This window comes from Oncorhynchus kisutch, linkage group LG19 (genome assembly GCF_002021735.2).
Source record: "Oncorhynchus kisutch isolate 150728-3 linkage group LG19, Okis_V2, whole genome shotgun sequence".
NCBI classification, from domain to species: domain Eukaryota; kingdom Metazoa; phylum Chordata; class Actinopteri; order Salmoniformes; family Salmonidae; genus Oncorhynchus; species Oncorhynchus kisutch.
Genome location: NC_034192.2, coordinates 62,536,263 through 62,554,027, shown reverse-complemented (window position 1 = coordinate 62,554,027; position 17,765 = coordinate 62,536,263). Strand labels below are relative to the sequence as shown.

The 17,765-nt window shown below is 40.6% G+C and overlaps 1 protein-coding gene across 1 annotated transcript in view; it reads left to right on the top strand.

Annotated features, from left to right (window-relative positions):
- LOC109910218 (neuroblast differentiation-associated protein AHNAK) overlaps positions 1–17,765 on the top strand; it is a 42,074-nt gene that overhangs the window by 7,093 nt on the left and 17,216 nt on the right. The window contains exons 2-5 of the mRNA XM_031798263.1: positions 9,127–9,178; positions 16,565–16,624; positions 16,841–16,998; positions 17,220–17,449. Of these exons, the coding sequence (XP_031654123.1) occupies positions 16,842–16,998; positions 17,220–17,449 (387 nt within the window). The 5' untranslated portion in view covers positions 9,127–9,178; positions 16,565–16,624; position 16,841. The remainder of the gene's footprint in view (positions 1–9,126; positions 9,179–16,564; positions 16,625–16,840; positions 16,999–17,219; positions 17,450–17,765) is intronic.

Below are 17,765 nucleotides of genomic sequence, written 5' to 3'. Positions count from 1 at the left end.
ACATTTTCATTTACAGCAACGACCTGGGGAATAGTTACAGGGGAGAGGAGGGGGGAGGAGTGTGTGGGGGGGATGAATGAGCCACTTGGAAGGCTTTAGTTTACCATGTGGAATAGTTTATGGATGATCAGTTGATGTTCAGATGTGTCTGTTACTTGAACACTGTGAAGAATTTATTTGGGCTGCAATCTGAGGTGCAGGTAATGCTAATAAACGTACCCCCTTACCCTGACAGCAGAGGGAACTCTGGGTCTTATTTTCCTGTGGAGGGCCTCATGAGTGCCAGTTTCATCATAGCGCTTGATGGTTTTTGCGACTGCACTTGAATAAACTTGAAAAGTTCTTGACATTTTCCACATTGACTGACCTTCATGTCTTAAAGTAATGATGGACTGTTGTTTCTCTTTGCTTATTTGAGCTGTTCTTGCCATAATATGGACTTGGTCTTTTATCAAATAGGGCTATATTCTCTATACCACCCCTACCCTGCCAGAACACAACTGATTGCCTCAAATGCATTAAGAAGGAAAGAAATTCCACAAATGAACTTTTCATAAGGCACACCTGTTAATTGAAATGCATTCCTTGTGACTACCGCATGATGCTGGTTGAGAGAATGCCAAGAGTGTGCAAAGCTGTCATCAAGACAAAGGGTGGCTACTTTGAAGAATCTGAAATATAAAATATATTTTGATTTGTGTAACACTTTTTTGGGGGTTGATTCCATATGTGATATTTCATAGTTTTGATGTCTTCACTATTATTCTACAATGTAGAAAATAGTAAAAATAAAGAAAAATCCTTGAATGAGTAGGTGTGTCCACATATTTTGACTGGTACTGTATGTCAATTAAGGTTACTTTAAATTACATACCCAAATCTATCTGCCTGTAGCTCAGGCCCTGAAGCAAGGATAAGCATATTATTGGTACCATTTGAAAGGAAAAACGTTGACTGGTACTGGAAATGTCGTAAGTAAAAGCCCTGGGTGGGAAGTTGATACAAATCCAAATCAGGAAGGTTAAAATCACCCCCTGACTTAAGAAGATAAAAGCTTTCCTCTTTATTCTGTAAGTTTTATTTGACAACTTAAAGTCTGTTATGACCGAGTATAGTTATTTAAAGAATGTCTTCGGTAGGGTAATTGGTATTACCGAGAATAAATCTAAAAACTTTGGGAGCCATGACGACGCCATTCTGAAGATTCTATCTGTAAGATATATGGCAGGTTTGTTTCCATTTAGTCAGATCTGCTTTCATATTGTTGAATAATGGGATAAAGTTACCTTTATATATTTGTTGTTTGTTGTCACTTATTAACCGTCTAAGTATTTAATATTTTTTCTGGTCCACTTAAAGGATTGCTGTAGATCATGAGTTATTCCTAATTTTTTTCTGATAATAGTTTTTAACAAGGGAGGCATTTGAGTTTTCATTATTGGTCTGGTATATCAGGATATCATCTGCAAATAAGTTTAGTTTATATTCATGTTTACCAATACTGATGCCTGTTACGTTTGGGTCTTGTCTAATTCCTTCTGCAAGCGGTTGAATTGCAAGTGCAAACAAGAGGGGGGAGAGGGGACATCCCTGGCATGTGCCCCTTTCTAAAGCAATTGAATCGGATAATGTTTTATTTGTGTATATCTTTGATTTAGGACATTTGATATATATTTTTTATGAAATGTATTATTTCAAGAAAGTTGGTTTGAAAGGTGTGTAATTGTCACTCAGTACTAATGGTGCCTTCATTTAGTATGTGGTAACGGACACCTATCCTAGGTGATAGTGGTTTCACTATCACAAAGATAACAACTAAGAAACACAGAAAAACTTGACAGTATTCACGCTGTAACCTTACACAACCTTGCATATGTGCAACCGTGCAACCCCCCCACCTTCCAACTCCCTTTATACAGCTCTGACTAGAGTTGACATGTGGTGAACAGATATAGGATCTTAATTTGATCACCCTTAATTTGATCACCCTGTTGATCACCCTACAAACTTGTAGTGTATTCAAGGTTTAAAAATTATTATAAAGTTTGTAATTTCCACAAAGTCAGACTTGATTTGCCCTAACTAAACAAAACATTTATCAACCCCTACAAAAATGTCAATTTAATTATAATCCACACAATCATTCACATTTCCCGTTGCTGCAGGATTATTTTCCTGCTGTGCGAAACTGGTCAAATTAAGATCCTACATCTGTACGTACATGTTGTTTGGAATGGAATGCCTAAATATCATTGTGGCAGTGCGAGGAATGTTAATTTAGACTTATATTTTGCTTTGTTGAGGTTGTTATCTAGCTGGCAACAGATTCTGGCTCACATATGTTTTTTAATTAAACTGTCATTTGTTTACCTCCTTCTCAGCACTTGTTCCCAATCACAGTTGTTCTTGTTCTTCTGAAATAAAACCTCTAGCCTATAGAACGTGCAGAAAGTTGCAAAAGTCAAAAGGTTACAGTTAAACACTATGTATCAATATGTCATGCCACTGGAAGACGTTATAATGATTCATGTCAACAATAACTATAGAATGTAATAGAATTTCAGGTATTAAATGGAGATTTGCAAAGCTCCATCACTTTAAGATTAAAATGGAGGTGTGCTATAAGCCTGTAAATACCATTAGTCACTGGTGACATTCACACAAGCAATAAACAGTGTTCCTGCCACTTTGGGTCAGACAACAACAAGCCTACAGTATAAATAGCAATAGTTATTTTTTCTTTTGAAACAATACTTGTATAACATCCTTTGTTGTTGGTGCATTTTGATGCGTGTTGGAAACAAAATGTAAATCGTTTCTATAAAAGGATATATTCCACTTGCAAATCAGTGTAATAAATAATTTCAAGTTCAGTTATTGAACAATGTTATGTTGTTTGATTTTGAGGTTTTACGTACCATGTACTGAAGAATAATCACATTTTCCTCTGCCAAATTTTTTTTTCTTTCTCTTTGCTTATGTAAAACCTCTCTCTCTCTCTCTCTCCATTTCTCTCTCTGGTCTGTAAACTAGTCAGGCCAGTTAGTAATAACAAATGTTGCTTTGTCAGCTGATCAGTCCACCCCTTCGATTGCAACTACTCCCCACAATAAAGGAAGGAGGAAAACATTGAGACAATTCTGTTTGATAACATTGGAATAATTCCACAACTAAGGATGCATCCCAAATGGCACCCTATTCCCTTCATAGTGCACTACTTTTAACCAGGGCCCATAGATCCTTAACCAAATCTTGCCACTCACTCACAAGGGTTTCACACTTCATTGTTTTATTAGTGTTCTTATCACAGTCACCATTCAATCTATTCTTTATTGTTGTCTTGACAGACAGATCCTTTGCTCTCTGGTTTCATTCACTTTCACTGCCTCTTTCAGAGACAAAACTAACTCACTAGGTATTTACTAAACTGGAGTGTCTCTATGGCTCCTTGGCACAATCATGTACAGAGATCCATTCAGTGATGATGATTGTAGTTGCACAACCCAACAGAATAAGAAAGAAAGAAAGAAAGAAAGAAAGAAAGAAAGAAAGAAAGAAAGAAAGAAAGAAAGAAAGAAAGAAAGAAAGAAAGAAAGAAAGAAAGAAAAAAAAGAAGAAAGTGATTCTGTTTTGTGGCTGAACCCTGTGCTGACATGCTCTGGGTGGCAGACAGCACACGAAGAGGCTGGGTAGAGTGAGTGGAGGACATTTCTTTGGAGTTAGTCACTGCGAGAGAGAGAGAGAGAGACAGGAGAGGAGAGACTAGGCTCTGTTCCAGCTGGCCTGACAACTCTATCAAGGAATGTGATAGAGGCAGGGTGGGGCCTGCTCAGCCCCGTAGAGCACAGCTCAACACCCATCCCAGGGCCTGGCCTTCTCAGCCCGTTAGAGCACAGAACAACACCCAGCCCTGTTGCCTAGCACTTTGGTTGCTCTCTTAGCAATCTAGCTAGAACTGAGAGGCTATGGTGGATCTCAGCCCCGTAGCCTGTTGCTTCAATCTCTTAGCAAGCTAACTGCTAGGGCTGAGACAGGGCTGGAGGCTAGGGTGGGGCCCAGCCTCGTAGCAGAGCACAGCACCTAGCCCTTTAGCCTGTTGCTCCTTTAGCAAGCAAGCACTGCCTGAGGTAGCTTAGCCCGTTGCTCCGATCCAATAGCAAACAAGCTAGCGCTGACATGGTGAAAAGAACTTAGGCACATAGAAATAAATATATTTGTTTGACTGACTAGAACAGGGAAAACCCCATCAGATCACAGACATTTTGACAGTACACTCATGGTACAATCAATATTGCTAGTCAGTCAAATTCCCAAGCCAGCCCTACACAGCTTTTTTTTTGACTAGGCAAGTCAGTTAAGAACAAATACTTATTTTCAATGACAGCCTAGGAACAGTGGGTCAACTGCCTTGTTCAAGGGCAGATAAACAGATTTTGACCTTGTCACCTCGGGGATTTGATCTTGCAACCTTCCGCTTACTAGTCCAATGCTCTAACCACTAGGCTACCCTGCCACTAGCAAGTTACCTAGCGCTGATCACTCCTCTGTGTGTACTGCTGAGCTGGTGATGGTTAGTAGTAGTCTGGGGGCCACACTGTTTCCTTTCTGGATTCAACCTACCTGAGATTTGTTCAGCTTAGTTTTGCAGTGAACTAGTTTCCCAAAACAGTACTATGATAGGTGAAGGTGTTTCCCCACAATTCTCAGAACATTTCTGTAACTGTTATTCCATTCGCCTTGCTTTAACTAATGGTGTTCGCTTTACCACATAGGTGTGACCAATAGTAAATAGTGTTTTGGACGTGTGATGCTCATGCAACAAGTCAATGCAAGTCAAGGTTGACATTTTCCTATGTTAATAGCACAATTGACAATATCCATTTATCTAGTCAGAAAATGTTTCCAAACAGACATTAAAACAACCAATGCAAATCAGATCAACCTTACCTGAATCTGCTTCCTTGAATGGAATACAGAGCCCACAAAGTCATCTGTTCTTTTAACCAATCGATTGGCCAACATTTTTCAACGTCTATTTTTCTATGTGTTTTAATAAAATCAACATTGAGCTTGTCTGATGCATTAAGCTTACGGATTGATTAAATAAGACAAATGCCTCAAGAGGGCGCCAGAGATCTAGATAACCAGAATTTAAAAAACAACTTTAACCTGACCATCCTCCTCCTGCTGCTCATACTGGCTTTAAAAGATTCTGCCGTTACTCTCCTGAAGTTGCCGGTAATAGGCTACACCAGGAGTCGGTAACATTTCTCATGTGGAATGCCAATTTATCTTACCATTTCAACCGATCTGTGTGCAAGTTATGGTTTTCATGTGCAATTTTTTTGTGAAACAGTTTAAGTTAATTCATAATAACTTATTCTTTTCTCAAAATCGTTGTTCACATGGTTCATCAAAATTCCATCCAAATCTAAATGAAATTGATGCAAACCTAAAATGTAACTTCTATTGCTTTTGCCAACTATGTAAAAAAATAGCCTATATAAATCCAACAAATAAAAACATTGCAGCCTGCAGGTAGAAAATATCCTGATAATAATAAATATCTGTTAAACCATATTCAGCCTGTCTGCAACAAACTTGGAACATTTTATCAACTATTAGCTTGTGTTGGCTGAAGCTTGCAACATTTTATAAAATATTCTGGGCCCTCAGAGTTTCCCACGCCAGTGAGCTTGGGACAGACACAGCTGTAGGCTATTTGCGCAAGCGATAAGAAGCAGTGCTTGACTTGGGCAGGAGCTCACTGGAGCCGAGTACCAGCACCTAAAATGTTCTTCTGCTCTATTCCTCTGATAGAAAAGTTATTGTGGAACTCCTGCACCTAAATGTATACAGTACCAGCACCCAAAATGAGTGACCGGAACCTAATTCAGTCCACGTCAAGCACTGATAGGAAGTAATCAGGTAGGCCTATTTTATGACGTTTCCATTGGATCAGAGCATGAAATTTTTTCCCTATCACGCTGAGTGGTAATTGAAAGGGAAAGAGCTGGAAATATTTTTCACATACACGGAGGAACTATTATCCTTCTCAAGGGATGTAAAAACAGACTTTTCTTGCTGTTTGAGGTGAAGAAAACATTACTTTGAGATGCTCCACAGCTCATTATGTGGTGGTGTGTTAAGCCAATCAGAAATACCATCAGATGCTCAAATGGGCACATTCATATGCCTACATTTCCACGCAGGCCAGGTAGCCTATAGACCTACTTCTATGCGTGCACGTCCTTACTCAACATTGACAGGAGCTCTAGACTAAATTGACAAAACTCGTAAATGGAATGAAATATACCAAAACTTGTTTCTCACAAGTGTAGCATAGGTTGTGTACTCTGGGAGGCGCATGGCGGTCGGGCTAACACCCTAACGACCGAACAATCGGACCAGTCGACTGATTGGGGTCAGCCCTACTACATATGTTGTTGATCTCCCCTTCGTGACAGGAGACAAATGAATACAACGCCTCTGATGTCTGCTAGTTTAGACAGCTGCCGTACCCTGAGTCTCTCTATGCAAACACAGTGACAATCCGACCTCGTATCGCTTGGTGTTTATCACCACTGACCTATCTATTTCAGTACCAGGCAGAAATAACCAACCGGCTAGCTGCGCCAACGATAAAGCAGTAAGGATAGGAAGACATTTTAGCTTGGTGTTGTTGTGATGAAAGACTTTAATGAGGGTTTGAAATGACTGGCGGCCGGGGGAGGGGGGTCAGTTAAGGGAGAAACACTTGTTGGATCCGTTGCCAGACCCTATCGCTATAGACAATGACATGTAGCTAAGACGTGCTTGGTTTCTGCTCTTCTGCAACTTCAACAGGAAGCACAAATGGAAAACACCGGAGTGATACATAAATCAAGCTTAGATCCAATTTGTTAACAATGTAACTGTGTTATGCATCAAAGGTTTGCGTTTGATCCTCAAACTAGTTCAGCCTTTCAAGTAACCAATCAAAATCCTGGAAAGCTTTTCGTATTTTTACCCTTTACTATAACTATAACTTTGAGTTCTGTTTTTCAACTGAAAGTGTCTCTAATAAACAAATAAAACAACAACCTGTTTGCTGGTGGTGAGGGAAGACAATCCAATAAAGTCTCTTTTTTTGTAAACACAGTTATATGTTGTACTTTTCTTGGAGGTATTGAACAGTTCAGCTTTATACAACAACAGGGGAGGAGGCAGCAGACTAATGACAGTTACAAAAAAACTAAACTTGTCTTTAAAGAATTTTGAAAATGGGGCAGGTTGTCACTGGTCCATGCCTGTCTGTGAGGAATCCAGTCCACCATTTGCTGTTGCTGCTCCAGAGGAAAGACTCTTCTTTGTTTCCCTCGTCCAGTCAAAGCAGTGATCTTCAAACACGGACAGGCATTGTGACCTAGGCCGAAATGAAAGCATTTTTAATATAACGTACCAAGTTCAGCTTTTACTGTCTAGACAAATGGCAAAGTTTTATTTGAAAATAAATATATACCAAAGCAGTTGGCTAGCATATGCTTATACAATTATAACTTCGAAAATATAGTCGTGTCAAAGCTTAAAGGCTGTGCTGAAAATGACCATAATCATTCAGGAAATCAGAATTCTCCAGATACTTTATAGTATGAGTCATAAAGTCTTAAATCCGATAAGTATGAGTCATGAATCTTAAATCAGATAAGCATGAGTTATGAATGTTAAATCAGATAAGTATGAGTCATGAATCTTCAGACATGTGCTAGTACAGTGAGCTCCAAAAGTATTGGGACACTGGTTTCCATCCAACCTTTTTATGTGAGTAAAGCTCATGTCGAATAAAAAAATATATATATAAGGACAGGCCTGATGGAAACGGACATTTTTCAGTTAAACTATCCAAATATCCACAAAAAACAAAATACGCTAGACAAGGTGGGATCTTTTTGTGTCTGTAAAATAACTTAAGCGAGAAAAATGTCGGTGTTGTCCTCCCCACTACTACAACAAAATGTGGAAGAAGTCATGGGTGTGGGAATACGTTCTGGAGGCGCTATAACCTCAAGCGAGACGCTATCTGTTATGTTGGCCTAAGGCTAGTCGCTAGTTGTTTCTAAGATGTTAATAGACCTTAACTGAAAGTGAATCTTGGCTAAACGTTTTAAGCAGCCACATGCAGACATCAGGCCTACGGGAAATAGCAGCTGGGTATGTGAGGTCTGTGTACAAGCCAAGGTGTTGACTCCCCAGGGGAACATTATAAGTAAAGGGCCAATACCTCGTGACTGTTTTTGTATGGGACTGATTTGGCAACGTTTGATAGTCCAGCAATATACGTTCAAACATACTGTTCTTTGCGTTGAGTTGGGAAACTGAAATGACCTGCCTGAAGTGTATCTTGTTGTGTTGAGTGATCTATGGTGCATATTTAAGATGGTATGGCTGCCTGCTATGGTATGGTCTGCCACATAATTCACATTACCCGCTGGGCACAGACGTCAGTTTAAACGTCTAGTATTGTTTTACATTTGGTTGAGTTGTCCACGAACGTCAATTTAATGTGAAATATTCTAAACATTTAAACCACGTTGTTGGATTTAGGTAAACAATTTGGGTGAAAAAATGACTAAATGTCCTTACGTTGATAAGTTTTTGCAAATCCAATCAGTTGTTCAACGTCATCACATAGATTTGTTGTGATGCAGCATGGTCTAAGCAGTAGCTGCATACACATCATTTAAGGGAGTGTTCTACATAATTGGTACTCTTTGCCATCAAGACTTCATTCTCACCCAGGCAGGTTCATTATTAATGTTTCGGAGTGCCCCTCCAGCTGATTAAAGGAATTCTCTCTGAGGTGAAAGTTCATTGCATTGTCAGGAAGACACAATCACAACACACTGCAGACGTGTCTACGTAGTCATGTAGACTAGATATCCCTGGAGCTGGATGGGCGTAGTTTATGCATTTGTTTCTATGTCTTTCCGAAAGAAAATGAAAAAGTGTCTTGAAGTTGATTGCTCTCTTGTGTGAGTAACACATGCAAGAGAGGTGTGTGGACGTGAGAATGAACCTAACTAGTCGTTCAATCAATGTGATTAACTCCTATTCCTCTTCTCTCTCCGTGTGTCCCTCTGTTAACAGACAAACAGGAAGCAAAGAGACAGAGCCCTTGGCCTTGCTTGAGCAATCCAAAGTACGTAAGTGTCCTTCATTCAAAGATATAGTCCTCCAAGATGTTGACGACAAGACACAGACTAAACACAACACAAAACATATCAGTTACTGTAAACTGAATATCTCCACAAATATAATAGAGTTCATCTTGTTGCTGTCATTTTGTTTTGTTCAACAGCATTCTATTGTCTTTGTTGATTTAGACCGTGGTGATTCTAAAGTCAGACTCTAGAACCTCTTTTGGAATGTTTGTCACAGAACCTTCTTTGAACCTGGAAGGTCATGTCTCCATTCAGCTGTGAAAGGCCTGCCTTGGAGAAATCTGACACCCTGTGTATGCCTCCTCTTTGCCCCCCATGCCATTGCTCGACCACCTGTTTAGTCCAGCCCCCCACCTTTAATATGAAATGGCAAGTCAAGCATTGCCAGATCACACTGTTTAACTGTTGGTAGTAGCAGCTGCGGCAAGATACATTTTTAGTGTCCAAAGTCTAAGGAATACCAAACCGCCAAACAGTATGTAGACAATATAGTCAATAAGGGAAGAAAGGAAACAGGCGTATACAGAATTGTTCTGTGGTCAGAAAGAGGCGGGTTAACTAACTGGTTAGGAGCTGCCATTGTCAGAAACCAGAAGCTTTCTGGTCGGGTGGTCTGTCCTCGTGTTCCCTGCAGGCTTTCTCTCATAGCACAGTTACACAGCAAACCACAATGATGATGTATGATGCTCATCCCCTTCCCATTCCTTCTCTCCCATTTCCCATTCCTTCCCCCCCATTTCCCATTCCTTCCCTCCCATTTCCCATTCCTTCCCTCCCATTTCCCATTCCTTCCTTCCCATTCCTTCCCTCCCATTCCTTCCTTCCGTCCCATTCCTTCCCTCCCATTCCTTCCCTCCCATACCTTCCCTCCCATTTCCCATTCCTTCCTTCCCTCCCATTTCCCATTCCCTCCTTCCGTCCCATTCCTTCCCTCCCATTTCCCATTCCTTCCCTCCCATTCCTTCCCTCCCATTCCTTCCCTCCCATTCCTTCCCTCCCATTCCTTCCCTCCCATTCCTTCCGTCCCATTCCTTCCCTCCCATTCCTTCCCTCCCATACCTTCCCTCCCATTTCCCATTCCATCCTTCCCTCCCATTTCCCATTCCTTCCTTCCCTCCCATTCCTTCCCTCCCATTCCTTCCCTCCCATTCCTTCCCTCCCATTCCCTCCCTCCCATTCCTTCCCCACAATTTTCTTCTTTAACAGTTTTTGTGCCCAAATATTAACTTTCATGTCTCCCTTGAGCACATTTCGATGAGCTCAATGATTTGGTTCGAGTGTGGTGTGTCCTTCGACAAGTAGATTTTTTTTTTGCACTCAAGGCACAGAGAGATAGAAATGGAAGAAAGATAAGTTGTTTGACTGTTGTTGTTTCTGCTTTCTATGACTGCTTGTCTGTCTTATGATTCCATGAACACAAGTCTTGTTCACTGTTTGTTTACCCCTCAATCAGCTGGTCATGTGACTTTACATTACAGCAATTATACAAACCATAGTTTCCCTCCTGATCTGTGTGTCTCTTTGATGTTAAGAGTTGGATTACGGTACTTAACAGTTGTTTCCTCTTCCTGCTCATATTTAATTCCTTTCCTATATTGTTCTTCCCTGTCTCCTTTCCTATAGAGTCCTTCCTTGTCTCCTTTCCTATAGTGTTCTTCCCTGTCTCCTTTCCTATAGAGTCCTTCCTTGTCTCCTTTCCTATAGTGTCCTTCCTTGTCTCCTTTCCTATATTGTCCTTCCCTGTCTCTTTTCCAGTCGTTACAAGCATTTTGCTACACCCACAACAACATCTGCTAAACATGTGTATGTGACCAATACAATTTGATTTGATCTCTAGTGTGAGGAGATTGTCTAAGTGAAAGCAAGTTGGGAGAAACATAAGATTGTGTAGTTAATGGACAGAAAGACTGGAAATATTAAATGAAATTCACAAATAAATAACTGGAACATTTAAACAGTTCTCCTCTCTCTGTTTTCTACAGAGGTTGTAAAGCAGCTGTCTGTGGTTTTAAGGTCCCTGGCATGATGACAAGTTTACTTCTAGGCTGACATTCCACAGGAACTGGCCCTGGAACAGTTAGGCCCTCCTCCCATGTTCTCCCTCTCTCTCACCCCCCTGCTCTCACCCCTCCCATCCATTTGTTCTCTCCACTCTCTCACCCTCTCCTCCCCTCCTCCCCTCCCTGTGTTCTTTCCTCTCTCTCACCCCTCCCTCCCCTCCCCCATCTCCTCTCTCTCTCTCTCTCTCTCTCTCTCTCTCTTCCTCTTCATGTTTCTCTCTCCCCCACCCATTCATCCCTCCCTCACATTCTCTCTCTGCCCCTCCCAGTACACCTTGCCAGGAATATGTCAAAACTGTGAGAACAAGGACTGCCCAAATACTTCTCTAGATCATGAAGCTATGTTCCAAAAGAGGGAGGGAAGCGGGAACAGGAAAATACACAACAGTAACGAGGCTATATACAGGGTATTACAGTACAGAGTCAATGTGGAGGCTATATACAGGGTATTACGGTACAGAGTCAATGTGGAGGCTATATACGGGGTATTACGGTACAGAGTCAATGTGGAGGCTATATACAGGGTATTACGGTACAGAGTCAAACTGGAGGCTATATACAGGGTATTACGGTACAGAGTCAAACTGGAGGCTATATACAGGGTATTACGGTACAGAGTCAATGTGGAGGCTATATACAGGGTATTACGGTACAGAGTCAATGTGGAGGCTATATACAGGGTATTACGGTACAGAGTCAATGTGGAGGCTATATACAGGGTATTACGGTACAGAGTCAATGTGGAGGCTATATACAGGGTATTACGGTACAGAGTCAAACTGGAGGCTATATACAGGGTATTACGGTACAGAGTCAAACTGGAGGCTATATACAGGGTATTACGGTACAGAGTCAATGTGGAGGCTATATACAGGGTATTACGGTACAGAGTCAATGTGGAGGCTATATACAGGGTATTACGGTACAGAGTCAATGTGGAGGCTATATACAGGGTATTACGGTACAGAGTCAATGTGGAGGCTATATACAGGGTATTACGGTACAGAGTCAATGTGGAGGCTATATACAGGGTATTACGGTACAGAGTCAATGTGGAGGCTATATACAGGGTATTACGGTACAGAGTCAATGTTGAGGCTATATACAGGGTATTACGGTACAGAGTCAATGTGGAGGATATATACAGGGTATTACGGTACAGAGTCAATGTGGAGGCTATATACAGGGGGTACCAGTACAGAGTCAATATGGAGGCTATATACAAGGGGTACCAGTACAGAGTCAATGTGGAGGCTATATACAAGGGGTACCAGTACAGAGTCAATGTGGAGGCTATATACAGAGGGTACCAGTACAGAGTCAATGTGCAGGGGGCACCGGTTAGTTGAGGTAACTGAGGTAATATGTACATGTAGGTAGAGGTAAAGGGACTATAGATAGATAATAAACAGAGGTCCTGGATGGCAGGAAGCGTGGCCCCAGTGATGTACTGGGCTGTACGCACTACCCTTTGTAGTGCCTTGCGGTCACACACAACACACACACAAACACTCTCTCTCTCTGTTTTTTATTTACTTAGAATACATTTTGGTCATAGTAATACGGATCCGTTTTAGATTGTATTACTAGCTAGCAGTGTCAGTTGACCTGAGTGGAATTTGATCTTCATGAGTTAATTAGATCAAGCCGTCTTTGATTAATAACACCCTATTCCCAATGTTGTGCACTACTTTTGATGGGCCATGGTCAAAAGTATTGCACTATGTAGGGAATAAGGAGTCATTTGGGATGCATCCTTTGACATTGCAGATTCGGTAGGTCTGCGTTGTTGCCTTGTTAAAGTCACTGGCTGTGCTTGTTGTTGGGTTTTAATGTACCAGCAGTATATGAATAGAATCTCATAAGCTATGATCTGATTCATATCTAGAATTACTTACATTACGGTATGTCATTTCGAAAGCATGTGCATGAGAGAGAGAGAGAGAGAGAGAGAGAGAGAGAGAGAGAGAGAGAGAGAGAGAGAGAGAGAGAGAGAGAGAGAGAGAGAGAGAGAGAGAGAGAGAGAGAGAGAGAGAGAGAGAGAGAGAGAGAGAGAGAGAGAGAGAGAGAGAGAGAGAGAGAGAGAGAGAGAGAGAGAGAGAGAGAGAGAGAGAGAGAGAGAGAGAGAGAGAGAGAGAGAGAGAGAGAGAGAGAGAGAACATTTTCATTGCAAGACGAGACAACATCATCTTTGGTGTAAATATTGTTCATACTGTATCTACTGTCTTGTCTGTTTCCATGTTTCTATAAAATCACATGTTATTTGTCACATGCTTCGCAAACGTAGACGAACAGCTCACTTACGGCACTTCCCAGAGAAAAAAGAGCGTGGCCCGACGCTCTAACCACTAGGCTACCTGGCCCGACGCTCTAACCACTAGGCTACCTGGCGCCACATATGGAATCATGTAGTAACCAAAAAAAGTGTTAAACAAATCAAAGTATATTTGATATTTGAGAATCTTCAAAATGGCCACCCTTTACCTTGATGACATCTTTGCACACTTTTGGCATATATATATATATATATATATATTTATTTATACATGGTACAGAACAATCAGTCAGCAAACTTTTGAAGAAATATGTTTTTCTGTACAGTATTAATTTGAACGTTCTTTCCATAAAGGTCAGGAATGAACATTGAATACTGGATCATTTATCTTCACAGTCAAATGGCACCCTGGTCAAATATCTAGGGAACATTTGGGATGCACCCTACACAGTCTTCTTGATGAATTAGGGTCCCTTTGAAAACGGACGTAATTGTCCGTCAGAATCTAAAGCAATGGTGTAACATAGGCCTCCGCTGTCTGCTTAGGTGGAGGTTGATACAGCATAGACATGGCTTATGTAATTACAGGGGTGGGATGTTGGAGGAGTTGACATTAACGAAACAATGGGTTATCTGTCCCCAATGTGTGTGTTGGACGGGAACGATGTAAACAAACCACTTTCTTGCTGTGTTGTATTTTGTGGCGCACTTTTGATCGTTCCTCCCTGTCAAAGTGCTTTATATCTCAGAGCATTTCCTATTACTCCGTACGGAAATCCAAGAGACTCCATTTTGTATGGTATGGATTAATTTGTGGATGTCCATTATCCATTTCTTATGATATGTTACGAATTGTAATTCGTATGAAATGTTATGAATTGCATTTGTACAATATGTTACTAATTGCAATTTGTGCAATATGTTACGAATTTGCTAAAAGTACAACATTTGACAAATTTGCGAAACGTATGATATGTTACGAATTACAATTTGTCGTGGTCAACGTTAGCTAGCTGGCTAACATTAGCACTAGGGGTTAGGTCTAAAGGGTTAAGGTTAGGGTTAGCTAACATGCTAAGTAGTTGCAAAGTCACTAAAATGTAGTAAGTAGTTGAAAAGTTTCTAATAAGCAAAAATTGTCTGTGATGAGATTCGAAGACGCAACCTTTGGGTTGCTAGACGTTTGCCTACTCATCCACTCAAACCAACCATCCTCTTTTCACATTTGCCTTCAGTAACCATCTGTCTTATGTCACCATACCAAACGTAACATATCATGCTAATTTGAGTTTCCCAGATTTACGTTTTCTGTGTTACGTGTAGGCTATGAGACCAGGTTGGATATGCAGCATAATTTTGTCTGTTGCATCACAGGGTTTAGCCATCACAGTTCACCCTAAACCTGTGAAATCAAAGGGTGGAACCCACTAATCCCTATCTGTAAATTATACATCCAGTATGATTTATGTTCTTTCACAACCTTGAACACACCCTGAATATGCCCAGAGAATTGACAATAGTTACAAATGTGGAGGTCTATTTCACAACAAATAGTTGACAGAAAATAGTCTTGTCAGCAGTCACACCAGGGCGTTACATCAAACATGGGAAATTACAGTTTGTTCTTAACCTTGACTGAGCTATTTCTATACGGCCTGATGTGTACAAAACAAGTTCAATAAAATTAAAATTAAAAGTATGTATATTTATTTGTGTGTGCATATGTGCATGTCTTAAGAACGGCAGCTACAGCTACATTGTTCTCAGTATGGACATTGGAGGTGTAGACTGCAGGATCAGGCAGCTTTCCTCAGGGCAGGGTGTGGTCTCAGTCCAACTCCAACCAAATATCCACACCGCACAGGAGAAAGGGAGGGGACCTGAGAGTTGGCTGGTTTTATAGGACAAGGCAATACTACTCACCTATCAAGGGTTTTTTAGCACCATCTGTTGGACATTGCATATATCTTGGACATTGCATTTTTTTTAACCTTTATTTAACTAGGCAACACATTTAACTAAGAACGAATTCTTATTTCAATGACAGCCTAGGAACAGTGGGGTTAACTGCTTTGTTCAGGGGCAGAACAACAGATTTGTACCTTGTCAGCTCGGGGATTTGAACCTTTCAGTTACTAGTCCAATGCTCTAACCACTAGGCTACCCTGCCGCCCCATATATCTTGGACATTGCATATATCTTAGACATTGAATATATCTTGGACATTGCATATATCTTGGAAGTTGTATGTATCTTGGACATTGCATATATCTTGGACATTGCATATATCTTGGAAGTTGCATGTATCTTGGACATTGCATATATCTTGGAAGTGGCATGCATCTTGGACATTGCATATATCTAGAACATTGCATATATATTGGACATTGCATATATCTTGGTAGTTGCATGTATCTTGGACATTGCATATATCTTGGAAGTTGCATGTATCTTGGACATTGCATATATTTTGGAAGTGGCATGTATCTTGGACATTGCATGTATCTTGGACATTGCATGTATCTTGGAAGTTGCATATATCTTGGACATTGCATATATTTTGGAAGTGGCATGTATCTTGGACATTGCATATATTTTGGAAGTGGCATGTATCTTGGACATTGCATGTATCTTGGACATTGCATATATCTTGGAAGTTGCATGTATCTTGGACATTGCATATATTTTGGAAGTGGCATGTATCTTGGACATTGCATGTATCTTGGACATTGCATGTATCTTGGACATTGCATATATTTTGGAAGTGGCATGTATCTTGGACATTGCATGTATCTTGGAAGTTGCATGTATCTCAGACATAACAACAGCTTGTTGTAACTATGCAATGAGTAGGTAGAACATGGTTTTCGTAAAAACAAATACACATGCAAATACGTCAGGTGCCTTAAGTTTGGTACACATTTTTTACATGGTTTTCATTTTTACAGATGTGAATGGTTTGCTGATGATATGAGAAAGCATGTTCACGAGTCAACAGTACTAATGTTACGTCATGTTTTGTTTTTCAGGAAAACCAAGGCAGAAACAAACGACACCAGAGCATAGACAGAGGACAAGAAAAAACAAAGGTATTTCACCTACTTAGAAATCACCTTAAGAAATACTATAGTCTTTGTTTGCATTTTATATTTCTTGTGGTTTCTCCTCTCTCTCTCTCTCTCTCTCTCTCTCTCTGTAAAGATCCACCCTTGAACTAACTTAATGTTGATGGTCTTGAAAGTGTCTGAGATTCTTCTTGTATTGAAAAGCTCTATGTAAATTAAATCTATTATTCATTTTTAAAGGATGGCTGAGGAGGAGGAAACCAGGGAGGTGCTCTTCTCTGACTGGTCGGGTCCAGAAAAACAGGGAATGACCCTTGAGCAGTCAGGCGAAGGAGAGATCTATGTCAAAGAGGTGAAAATGGAGTCGCCTGCTGGACGCACTGGAAGAGTACATGAGGGTATGTAACGGCGTTAGAATTGCCCTTATGTACAGTATTCATTTTCTATAATACATTGACTTAATTGTTTTCTACTGTTATTGAATCTCCCGATATCTTATAATTTGTGTAAGTTGATATACAGTAAGGCTTGATTGATCTACCTTTCTTTTTTCAAAGTAGATTTTTGACCGACGGATTTTGACATTGTATCAATGTCCTCTTGTTTCTTCCCCTTTAAGGTGATCAAATTGTGGGTGCCACCATCTATTTTGACAACATGAGTTCCAAAGAGACGACGGAGCTCCTCAAGACCCTAAACAAACACAAGGTTGGACTGAAACTACAGAACAAGGACAAGTCACCATGCCGCTCCCCCATGGGCACTCTGTCACCCTGCCGCTCCCCAATGGGAACTCTGACGTATGAAGGGAGAGGAAGGGTTGGAGGCTCCAGCCAAGACATTATCCTGGTATGTAGCTATGTTTACTGTGCAAGCAACGTTAAGTGTATTTACTTGTGTGATGGTGCGGCAAAGATTGGACTTTTACAGGATTTTTATAAACTTTTCAATGGCTTTTACGTGAACACTAGTGTTGGGGTCAATTCTATTTAACTTCCAGTCAATTCAGGAAGTACACTGGAATTTCCATTCTCTTCAATGGTTTTAAAATAAGGAACATTTAGATTTGTAATTAGAATTAGGTAAACTTTCTGAATTCACTGGAATTGAAATGGAATTGACCTCATCCTTGGTGAACACAGACTTCTTGAATTCAGACTTGTCT